The sequence below is a fragment of the Phocoena sinus genome, chromosome 9 (genome assembly GCF_008692025.1).
Source record: "Phocoena sinus isolate mPhoSin1 chromosome 9, mPhoSin1.pri, whole genome shotgun sequence".
Classification (NCBI taxonomy): domain Eukaryota; kingdom Metazoa; phylum Chordata; class Mammalia; order Artiodactyla; family Phocoenidae; genus Phocoena; species Phocoena sinus.
The window spans coordinates 22893657-22906367 of record NC_045771.1 but is presented as its reverse complement, the minus strand read 5'-3'; the positions used below and the strand labels follow the sequence as shown (position 1 = coordinate 22906367).

At 36.8% G+C, this 12711-nt stretch overlaps 1 protein-coding gene across 6 annotated transcripts in view; it reads left to right on the top strand.

Annotated features, from left to right (window-relative positions):
* The window catches only part of NRF1 (nuclear respiratory factor 1), a 134697-nt gene that overhangs the window by 45684 nt on the left and 76302 nt on the right, over nucleotides 1-12711 (top strand). For all 6 annotated transcript variants that reach the window (XR_004351402.1, XR_004351403.1, XM_032642852.1 and 3 more), the window contains exons 3-4: nucleotides 6397-6511; nucleotides 9425-9551. Coding sequence is in view for 4 of the 6 variants with exons in the window: in XM_032642852.1 (XP_032498743.1) it covers nucleotides 6397-6511; nucleotides 9425-9551 (242 nt within the window). In the remaining 2 variants the exon portion in view is untranslated. The remainder of the gene's footprint in view (nucleotides 1-6396; nucleotides 6512-9424; nucleotides 9552-12711) is intronic.

The following is a 12711-nucleotide window of genomic DNA, read 5'->3' as shown; positions in this document are numbered from 1 at the left end:
AATGGTTTTGTTTTCTAGTTTTAGAATTTCTAGTGTTTTTTTTCCTTCCTCCCAAATTTGCAGTATTACAGTTTTCAGTTATTATAGAAAAAAAAATTTTTTTTTGTTAATATCTATGAGTAAAGTAAGTGTTATGATTTTACAGGCCATTTGGTCATTTTACTTTCTGAAGTGCCTATGGGTCTGGTCTGTTCCTGTGATATGTTACTAGTGCTGTTTCTTGTTCATGTTGGTTTTTCTCTTCACATACTGGTTATATTTGGATGAATGCTGGATGTGTGTGTGTTTGGAAAACCATTTTTAGAAATAATTTGGGAACTAGAATAATATTATCCGCCTCTAGAGAGGATTTTTGTTTGCTTCTACCAAATGCCTGAGGGCACTAGCAATCCTGGATCATCTTAATCCAATTTAAGGTTTTGAGGTTTTCTTTTTTTTTTTTTTTTGTGGTACACGGGCCTCTCACTGTTGTGGCGTCTCCTGTTGCGGAGCACAGGCTCCGGACGCACAGGCTCAGCAGCCATGGCTCACGGGCCCAGCCGCTCCGCGGCACGTGGGATCTTCCCAGACGGGGGCACGAACCTGTGTCCCCTGCATTGGCAGGCGGACTCTCAACCACTGCGCCACCAGGGAAGCCCAGGTTTTGAGGTTTTCTGGGCCTCTAAATGACTTAAAGCTGAGTGATATTTTGTATCATTCTCTTTGCTATTTACACTGTATATTTAGCACTGTGTGGAAGACTACATGTAGACCATGCCTGGATGGGTCTAATATTGTATAAGGAACACTGATGTTAGAAGATATTTAGGAAAAGCTGGACAGGAAATCAATGATCAGAAATGGCCAAAATACTACATTTTTTTTAGTTTATGCTGTATTTAAAGTGAAGAAGACAGCTGCAATGAAAATAAACTTATTCCTATCAGGTGTTATCTACTGTGTATTTCTGGAATGATGAATTTAAAAATAAGGCTTAGTGACAAAACACACATAAAATGTTTGTGAAATATCTTTTTTGAAATTTTAATACTTCCCAGAAGAGGGCATCCTAACATAATAAATCCAGTTCAACTTCTTTCCTAGGAAGGAAGATGCTTTTGAGGAACAGTTTTGCGACATTACTGTACTGCACTGTCATAGTTTTAAGATTAGCAAAGAACTTTAACCCTTTCATGTGGCAGATGTGGAAACTGAGGCCCAACTGGTAGAAATGATTTACCACTGAATCATTCAACAGTTATTGAGGAATTATCAATATTATATGCCTTATGTTATTATATATAGATACTGTGAACAAAGACTGGCAAGAGCTTGCTCCTAAAGGAGCTTACAGACCAGCGGTGGAGAGAAGGGTACAAATAATAAAGTAAAATAATTTCATAAAGCACTGATGGCTCTGAAGAATATAATGAAGTGTAAGGTAAATGGAGCAGGAAGGGTAGCTGGTTACTGCTTTTTCTAATCCTAGTTCCTTCTCTCTCTCTCTACTGAAGTAACCACTCTTCTGAATTTGGTCTTTATCATTCTCTTACATGTCTTTCATATTTTTTTGTATGTGTATGTATCAGTAAACAATATTTAACATTGTTTTTGCATGTGTTAAATTGTATATAAATGGTATCACTCTGATATTTTTTGTCTAACAGTGTTTATTTCATTCAGTATTATTTTTCTGAGATTCATTTATGTTGATAATGTGGCTAGATGTTTTCATTTTGACTGTTATTTAGTATTCCATTCATTATCTAAGTATGTTGTATATTGGGAGAACACTTAGGTTGTTTATAATTTTTTGGTATTTACAATTGCTGCAAATGAAAATTATTTTATATGTTTTCTTGTACACATTGAGAGATCTCTTGGCTTTGGTTTTCAAAGTTCTTTTGACAGTGTCCCACAGTAATACATTGTGATCTAGAATAAACAGATGCACATATAACTAAAATAACAATTTCTCATGAAGCAATACTTACTCCTCCTGCAAGTGACACACTCTCATGTGTTCTAATCTCTTTACTTTATTCCATTTTATTAAAAAAACAGAAACAAAAACTACTCATGAGCCACCAACAGGTGGAAATCCGAAGTTTTAAAAGCACTGCTTAAAAAAACAAAACAAAACAAAAACACTGCTTGAGGGTATAACCAGGAGGGGAATTGGAGGGCAAAGATAGGCACATTTTCAACTTTACTAGATATCCCAAGTGTCTTTCCAAATAGTTTTATTCATTTGCATTCCCACAAGCAGTGTACTAGAGTGCCTGTTGCTTCTCATCCTTACCACATTTGATATTGTCAATTGTTTTTCATTTTTGCCAGTCCGATGGGTATGAAACAGTGTCTCAGTGTTGGTTTAATTTGCTTGTCTGAGCAAGAGGTTCCAGCCAGTGAGGGAAGACAAGATAGAGCATTATCTCAGAACTTTATTGACTATAAACTTTTCTTATTTTGCATATTTCCTTTGTCCATTTTCCAAATGTGTTGTCTTTTTTTTTAAGAGTTATTGATATTTTTTAATACTAGTGTTTTCTTTTTTTTTTTAATTTTTTTTTTTTTTTTTTTTTTTTTCGGTACGCGGGCCTCTCACTGCTGTGGCCTCTCCCGTTGCGGAGCACAGGCTCCGGACGCGCAGGCTCAGCGGCCATGGCTCACGGGCTCAGCCGCTCCGCAGCATGTGGGATCTTCCCGGACCGGGGCACGAACCCCCATCCCCTGCATCGGCAGGCGGACTCTCAACCACTGTGCCACCAGGGAAGCCCACTAGTGTTTTCTTGGTAATACGTATTGCAATTATCTCCTAGTTTGTTGCCCACTCCCTCCCCAATTTTTTGTTACTTCTTTTTGTCCATAAAGGTTTTGATTTATATTATTGTGAAATTATTAGTGTTTTACCTTACAGTTTATGCTTTTGGAGTCTTGTTTAAGCAGTTCTTCTTAACCCTGAGTTTATAAATACTTTCCAGTAGTTTATTGTAGAAGTTATAAAGTTTATTTTTGTTGCTTTATTGATGTTTTTGTTTTACATTTAGGCCTTTAATCCACCTGGAATTTATTTTCATGTATAGCATGATGTATGAATCTACTTTCATTATTTTTCCATGCAGACAGTCAGTTACTCCGGCACCATATTTAATCATCCATCCTTTTCCCACCTCTGTCTTCTGACACAGAAGGGTGTTTGTGAACTCTCGAGTCAGTTGTGTTGGTTTATTTGTCTATCTTTCAGTCAGTTCCACTCTGTCTTAAAGACTGTAGCCTTATAGTAACTACTGATACTTGCTAGGATGAGTGCCTCTGCCTCCTTTTTAAAATCTTCAGAAATTGTTTTGGCTATTCTTAGGACTTTGTACTTCCATTTAAAATTTAGAATAACTTTATCAAGTTCCACACCAAAAAATGGGGATTTTTATTTAAACTGCATTAATTAATTAATTTAGTTAAGCAGCTTTATTCATAATACCTAAAACCAGAAATAGCCAAAGTGACCATCAGTAGAATAATGGATAAACTGTGGTTTATTCATACTCTGGAGTATTACTCAGCAATAAAAAGGAACAATCTACTGATACATATAACAACATGGACAAATCTTAAAAAAATTATTCTAATTGAAAGAAATCTTACACAAAAGGGTAGATACTGTATGATTCCATTAATTTGAAGCTCTAGAATAGGCAAAACTAACATAGGGTGAAAAAACAATAATTGTGTTCTTATGGTGGGCGGTACCGTGGGAACTGATTGGGAAGGGACATGAGAGAAATTTTGTAGTGATGATACTATTATATATCTTAGTAGGGGATTGGGTTTCATAGTTGTATGCATTTTTGAAAATTTATTGAATGATTTGTACATTTTGTAATATGTAAATTTTACCTCAAAAGAAAAAAATTGTGAATAAATATTAAACTCTAGCTAATGATATTCCTACTGAAGTATTTAGGGGGATCATACTGCAGTTTACTTTGAAATGCATTAAAAAAAACCCAATATGGGTTGATGAACATGTAGAAAGATGGATAGTTACATATACTAAAATGTTAATGGTGGAATCTAGGTGGTAGATATATGAATGTTCACTGTAAAGGTCTTTCAACTTTGCTATATATGTTAAAGTTTTTAAAATATATTTTAAAGTTTTAATAATAAAATGTTGGACTCCCACAACTCAATAGCATAACAAATAACCTGATTTTAAAGTGGACAAAGGACTTGAATAGACATCTCCCTAAAGACATACAAATGGCCAAAAAGTAAGTGTATGAAAAGATGCTCAACATCACTAATCATCAGGGACATATAAATTAAAACCACAGTTGAGAGATCACCTCACCCCTGTTAGGATGGTTATTATCAGAGAACCAAAAAATCAGTATTGGCGAGGATGTGGAGAAATTGGAACCCTTGTATGCTGTTGGTGAGAATGTAAAATGGTTCAGCCCCTGTGGAAAACAGTATGAAAGTTCCTTAAAAAATTAAAAATAACAGCTACCATATGATGCAGCAATTCTACCTATGGATGTTTATTCAAAAGAATTGAAGTCAGAAAAAAAAAAAAAAAAAAAAGAATTGAAGTCAGGATCTCGTAGAGATATTTGCATTCCTGTATTCATTGCAGCATTATTCACAGTAGTCAAGATGTGGAAACAACCTAAATGTCCATTGACAGATGAATGGATAAAGGAAGTGTGGTATGTATATATGGAATATTATTCAGCCTTAAAGAAAGAGGAAATCCTACCGTATATGACAACATGGATGAACCTTGAGGGCATTATGCTAAGTAAGATACACCAGGTCAGAAGGACAGCTACTGCATGGTTCCACTTATATGAGGTATCATATTCAAACTCTTAGAAGCAGAGAGTAGAATGGTGGCTGCCAGGGGCTGGGGTGTGGAAATGGGGAGTTACTGTTAACAGCATAAAGTTTCAGTGCTGCCAGATGAATACGTTTCTAGAGATCTACTATACAACATTGTGCCTATAGTTAACAGTACTGTACTGTACGCTTAAAATTTTGTTAAGGCAGTCGATCTCACGTTAAGTGTTATTACCTCAATTTTAAAAAAATTAAATGTTGGAAAAAATGCATCAATAAGATTTTTTTCCTCTACCAGCTGTTTATGATGGAAGGGAAGGTAAAGGGCATTAATTTATTTTTTAATTACTTTGGGGCTCTTTAGAGGAGTTTATTTAAGTCAGACTGAGTATACTACTAAACAACATGTAGAGAGGCTCATCTAGATTAAAATAAGGAGGCCTATTTTAATTGAGCCACTTATAGAACATATATGTAGGATAACGTGAGCACTTAAACCTAATTTTCATTTAAGCCTTTTACAGGGTTCACAAATAGGGATGAAGGTGGATTGTCGGGTTTTTTGTTTTGTTTAAAAAAAGGAATGCCCTTGATATGTTGAGATTGCATGAATCGGAGACTGTAATAATTCCTTGAGGCCTACCCTTTCTTTCAGTTATTAGTTTCAGGGCAAACCAGACCAAATTTTATTAACATTTTTTCCTTAGAGTGGGACAGTTTTCATCTCTTTCCTGCCAGGATGCTTTCATCAACATGACCTTGTGGTCAACAGCTCCATTTAGGGCATAATTCTCAGATATAGAAAAAAAAAATTTCCGATTAAGATGGTATCCTTCTAGATATTTCTCTTATATGTGGTGTGGTGGTATTGGAGTTCCAGGTATGAGTGATTTTCTCTGACTTCCTTAACTTGGCAGTTTCTTGGAGTAATGGATAGAGGGACACGGGGATGGAAACGAAATTTGAAATCTGCGACTTTTTTGTTTTGGCAAACTGTTCCTCTCAATGCTGCAATTTCATCTAGCACCTTGGAGAATATTGCCTTAACAGTATGGGTATGCTGACAAAACAAAACAAAAAAACACATTATATAAAATTCAAGCTGGTGTGTGGCGGGGAAGTATAAGTCATTTACTTTTTTTTTTTTTTTTTTTTTTTTTTTTTTTGCGGTATATGGGCCTCTCACTGTTGTGGCCTCTCCCGTTGCGGAGCACAGGCTCCGGACGCGCAGGCTCAGTGGCCATGGCTCACGGGCCCAGCCGCTCCGCGGCATGTGGGATCTTCCCGGATCGGGATACGAACCCGTGTCCCCTGCATCGGCAGGCGGACTCCCAACCACTGCGCCACCAGGGAAGCCCAGTCATTTACTTTTTAAAAAGATTTGTTGTAAGTTTTAATGGTAAACTAAAAAATGATCCATGTTGAACAGTGGTGAAGTGTATTGATATCAGGAGTATCTATATTTATTGATAACATATGAGGAAATAAGTGCTACTTTTTTGTACCTCTAATTGTTTTCTGCCTTGTATAGCTATCAGGCTCTGCCTAATCTCAGCGCATCCCTTCTTATTTCAGGTCCTGTGGGAATGGCTGCTGCTGCTGCTGTGGCAACAGGAAAGAAACGGAAACGGCCTCATGTGTTTGAGTCTAATCCGTCTATCCGGAAGAGACAGCAAACACGTTTGCTTAGGTGAGGGCTTCCTTTCTCATATTGTTGCTGTTCCTCAAATACTTTATGGAGTGGATGACAGAGTTAGACTATACCTTATTAGGTTCATCAAGGGACACCAAGTTAAATTCTTTGATGACAGAATTAGACTTTAAAGTACTCTTGCAAGATAAATAAATGAAACTAGAAGTATGATTAACAGATGAATAGTATCACATTAATTCATTCAGAGAAAACTTATATGCCTGCTATGTGCCAGGCATTGTTCTAGGCCTTGGGAATATAACAGTTAACAAAATAAATTCCCTTAACGAGCTTATATTCTAGTGGAGGGAAAAAGAAAATAAACAGGTATGTAATAGGTCAGATGATGAAAGTGCTGTGGGAAAAAACAAAGCAGAGTAAGGAAAACAGAAAGGTTTAGGGGATTAGGGGGGATATAGTAGTTTCTCTTTTTCTATAGGAATGGTCTTCTTTCATAAGCCAACCTTTGAACAGAGATCTGAAGTAAATATAAGGGCGACCATGTTGATGTCTAGGGGAAGAACTTTCTGGGCAGAGGAAATAGTAAGAGCAAAGGTTCTGAAGTGGGAAGGAATGCGTTAGACATGTTTGAGGAACAACTAGGGAAAGAATGAGAAGAGGTGTGGTCAGAGTAGTAGTGGAGAGCCACACCATGGCATCTTCTGGTCCAATATAAGGGCTTTGACTCTTACTCTGAGTGACATTGGAAGTCAATGAAGACTTTTGGTCAAAGCAATGATATGATCTGGCTTATGTTTTAAAAGTATCACTCAGGCTACTGTGTTGAGAATAGTCTCTGGGGGTACAAGAATGGAAGCAGGGAGACCAATTAGGAGGTTATTGTAGTAATCCAGGCCAGAAATGACAGTGTCTTAAAACCAATGTGGCAGTAGCAAAGGCAGCAAGAGGTGGTCAGGTTCTGGATGTATTTCAGAAGTAACCCCAATATGATTCCTTGATGGATTGGATGTGCTGTGTGAGAGAGAAAAAGGAGTGAAGGGTGACCTCAGGGTTTCTGGTCTGATTCCTGGAAGGATTGAGATGACACTTACTGGAAGAGGATCAAGTATGAGAGTGAGGGTAGGGCAGAATCAGGAATTTGGTTTGGACACGTTAAGTCTGTGATACCTCTTAACCATTAAGTGGAGATACAGAATAAGCAGTTGGGTATATGAGTCTATAATTCAAAGGAGAGACCTTAGCTGAAGATATAAGCACATAGGTAGTATTTGAAACTATGAGGCTGGAAGAGATCCCCTAGGGAATGAGTGTGGACCGAAGCACTTTACCCCTTAGGGGTTAGAGAAATGAGAGGAATTATCAAAGGAGTCTAAGAAATAACCAGTGAGTCAGGAGGAAAACCAAGAGAGTGGTATTCTGGAAACCAAGTGCAAAAAGTGTTTCAAAAAGGAGGGCATGTGATCAGCACTGTCAAGTGCTGCTGACAGGTTGAGTAAGATGCAAATTGACCATTAGATTTAGCAACATGGAGGTCATGATTGAACTTGACAAGAGTGTTTTCAAAGGAGCAGTAAGGATGAAAGGACTGGAGTGTCTTCAAGACAGTATGGGAAGAGAGGAATTGGAGACAGTGAATATATTTTCGATCTTCATTCCTTCAAGGAATGCCACCAAATTTCTTGTTTGGTATGTGGTCCTTTGCTCAGTTTTATTTCTTCTGAAGAGTTTGTAGGTTGCAAAGAAAGATTATTACACAGATGTGGTGCATGGAGGGGTTAATATTTTGACAGGTTGCATAACATGTATCATATATGATAAGAAATTTTGTCTATAAAATGTTCCAGAAGTTTCTTCTTGTAGTGTTTTAAATACTATATCCAAATACTTCAGATGTTTACTGGAATGTTGAATTCAGAGTGCCAGCCCATGTAAATGATATGTGACAAAAGCTGGAAAATATAGTCTATATTAAGAACATAAGAAAGAAACTGAAGGGAAAATCCAGAGAGTACTTAACAGTAGCTTTCAGCAAAGAGGTTATATACCACTAGATGGGCCAAAAAATTTCCTTTCCTTTAATGATAAATTCCATTTCCTTTAATGATAGTACAGGCAGGAGGAATTAGAATGTATTATTTATAGAAATATTTTTTCTATAATGGGCATAGACACAATAGTACATGCTTTTGGAGAAAGACGGAAAACTTTCTTGTGACATGTTGGCTTTGCTTCATTTGAATTGGCATGACTCACCAGTCCCTTGAAAGGGTAGACCAAGTTCCCAGAAGAATTATAGGATGTAGAACTTTAATCTCCCATGATTTCAGAGGGAAAGGACAGTGTTTCTATTTCATCCAATGTTGATATATTTGAAAAAGCTCTTTTACTCCATCCTCATTTGTAAAATACTTCAGGACTAAGAATTATTGTTTATATCACAATGAAAATCTGCAAATGGCAACATTTTTGAAGTAGTATTTTTGGATAAAATTATGTCAATAAGACATAAACAATGATTATATCAAAGAAATTAGAAGCAGGTGACTTAAGGCCCCTTCATTAAACATGGAGTTGATATAATAAAGTCTATAAGAGGATATCTCAACATTAATCTTTGCAGCAGTAAGAGAAAACCCCTTTGGTATTGATGAGATCAGGAAGTATGTTACTCGCTGTGTTCAGCATTGTGTCATGGCTGTGTCCTGAGGTACACCTGAGGTAGACCCTTATATCTATCAGTGAGCTAATCGTGGGTCTTCAGGACAAAGGTATGTACATATTTCTACTGAACAGGACATTAAACTTCACACACTCCCTTTTCAAAATTCAGGTAAAAGAAACATATCTAATCAGAATAAATTGTCCCAAGTCAAAGTAAATCTTGTGTCTGTATCGCTGTAATTTCTATCTTCTTTAACTGTTTTTGTTTCTTTTCATTCTCTGATTCAGGAAACTTCGAGCCACATTAGATGAATATACTACTCGAGTAGGACAGCAAGCTATTGTCCTTTGTATCTCACCCTCCAAACCCAACCCTGTCTTTAAAGTGTTCGGTGCAGCACCTTTGGAGAATGTGGTAAGAAAACTTGAGTTGTGTTCTCAGATACCGTTTGTTTTCTGTGGGTTGTTGTTCATATTTTTTTGATCCTTAGTCTAGCACAATAGTTATTCTATCTTCCCTTCATCCAGAGGTTGGAGTTGGGCCTGGTTTTCAAACTCCTTTATGCAGATCAAAATAAAAAGGATCATTTCTGTTTCTACTTTCCATAACAAGGTATTTTACCTCATCAGATGCAATGGAAAAAATGACGTTGTGTTCTTTAAGAAACCAATGCAAGATTTTTTAAGAATATTACTGATTATGTCAGAAACAAATGGTGTTTACTCAAGATGTGAACTTCATGAGGCAAACCTGGGAGCATTTTATTGATCACTGATATCTGAGTTGCATATTTTATTTTATTGTTTTAACTTAAAAAAATAATTTTTTGGCTGCATTGGGTCTTCATTGCTGCACTTGAGCTTTCTCTAGCTGCAGCGGGCGGGAGCTACTCTTCATTGTGGTGCGCGGGCTTCTCATTGCGGTGGCTTCTCTTGTTGTGGAGCACGGGCTCTAGGTGCGTGGGCTTCAGGAGTTGTGGTACGCGGGCTCAGTAGTTGTGGCGCACGGGCTTAGTTGCTCTGCAGCATGTGGGATCTCCCTAGACCAGGGATTGAACCCATGTCCCCTGCATTGGCAGGTGGATTCTTTTTTTTTTTTTGCGGTACGCGGGCCTCTCACTGTTGTGGCCTCTCCCGTTGAGGAGCACAGGCTCCGGACGCGCAGGCTCAGCAGCCATGGCTCACGGGCCCAGCTGCTCCGCAGCATGTGGGATCTTCCTGGACTGGGGCACGAACCCGTTTCCCCTGCATCCACAGGCAGACTCTCAACCACTGCGCCACCAGGGAAGCCCTGGCAGGCGGATTCTTAACCACTGCAACACCAGGGAAGTCTGAGTTGCATATTTTAAATCTCTTGTATTTCTTCAAAGAATTGATTTAACACTGCTTCAATTTTGAAATATAGTTGAATATTTTGATTATATATTTATCCATAGCTAACTTTATAAAAATAGTATTTTACCCTTGCATACTTATACTATGTGAACTACTCTTTTCTGGCTGAAATAACTTTGAATCGTTTGTAGAATGATGATCTGTCCAGATTTAAATTGCATTTTATTTTTACTAGGATAAGATTTATTAGCTTACAATAACATTTCTTAGATCTCCCACATTGAATAGACATTTCAAGAGTTCAGAATTAGTAATCAGCTGAGATTTTAGTGTATTTTTTTTCACACACACAGATGTTGTGGTTCTTTCTTAACATTTTTGAGTTTTGTTTTGAGTTTTCCTTTAAATTCCCGAGGCCCCAGAATAGGATGCATATTAGGACCTTTCCTTACATATTCATAACAGGAATATGGTAGATGGCTTCTAGTGCAAAATGGTACCTAACAGGCAGCCTTCATGTAGTTGACAAACATGAAATCTGGGCATGTCTTCTTCAGTATTAAAATTTTTAGATAGTATTACTATTACTAATAGTAATGTGATCTATGAAAAAGCCTCATCTGGAAGACTCAGAAAAATACCTCTGAAAATTACTCACTGAAAAATTCAAAAGAAAGTGTTAGAAAACTGTTGGAGTCCTCCATAGAATACAAAAAGTTACAGACTCTATGAAACAGGAAAAAAATGGTCATATGATAGCCTAAACTGAGAAAAAGCAGGAGATATTTTTCTGTTGACTGACACTTGATAAATATAGGCTAAAGAATAAATGCCAGTAGAATTAGAGACAAAATATGTCTTCCAGACCACTAAAGAGGAAAGAAAGTCTATACACAAAAGATAGAAAATAAGGGGAGGAATTAAAAAAACAAAACAAAACACAAAGTATAGAACAAAGGAATATAAGTGAGACCAATTAATTCTGTTATAAACCATAAATATAAATACTATATTTATATTGTTGTTAAAAATAAAGATTTCCTTTTAGATTGGAACAACAACAACCCAAATCAGAACCCAATTCTATTTAATTTATGTGACATACTTACAGTGACTCACAAATGTTCAAAGTAGATGCAAACTATACCATCAAGAAAATGAAAATACAATCCACAGAATGGGAGGAAATATTTGCAGATTATGTATCTGATACAGAATTTGTATCCAGAATATATAAAGAACTCTTATAACTCAACAATGAAAAGACAATTAACCTGGAATTCCTGGTGATTCAGTGGTTAGGACTCTGTGCTTCCACTGCAGGGGGCATGGGTTCGATTCCTGGTCATGGAACTAAGATCCCACAAGCCGCTCAGTGCGGCCAAAACAAAAACAAAAAACAATTAACCCAATTTAAAATGGCAAAGAATCTGAATAGATATTTCTCCAAAGAAAATATAGAAATGGCCAGGAAGCACATGAGCACTTTATAAATAATCATTAGGGAAATGAAAATCAAAACTACGATGAAATACTTCACACCTACTAGGATGACTATAATAAAAAAGATGGACAATAATAAGTGTTGGAAAAATTATGGACAATAATAAGTGTTGGGATGTCAAGAAATTGGAAGCCCCATACATTGCTGTTGGGAATGTAAAATGATGCAGCTGCTTTGGAAAACTTAGGCAATTTCTCAAAATGTTAAAAGCAAAGTTACATATGACCCAGCAATTCTACTCCTACGTTTACCCAAGAGAGCTGAAAACAAAACTTACACACACAGTGTTCATTGCAGCAAAACTTACATACAAAAATATATAACAGTGTTCATAGCAGCATTATTCATAATAGCCACAAACTGGAAATAACCCAAATGTCCATCAGCTGATGAATGGATTAAAAGAAGTTGTATTATCTATACAGTGTAATATTACTCAGCAATAAAAAGGAATGAAGTACTGATAAATATTACAGCATGGATGATCCTTGAAAACGTTGTGCTAAGTGAAATAATCCGTTCACAAAAGGCCACATGTTGTATGATTTCATTTATGTGCAGTGTCCAGAATAGTCAAAGCTATAGAGACAGAAAGTAGGTTAGTGGTTGCCAGGTTGGAGAAGGGGGATGAAGTAATGGAGAGTGACAGCTAGTGCGTATGGAGTTTCTTTTAGGGGGAATAGATTATGATAATGCTTATTACATGACCCTACAGATATTTAAAAGAGTGAATTGT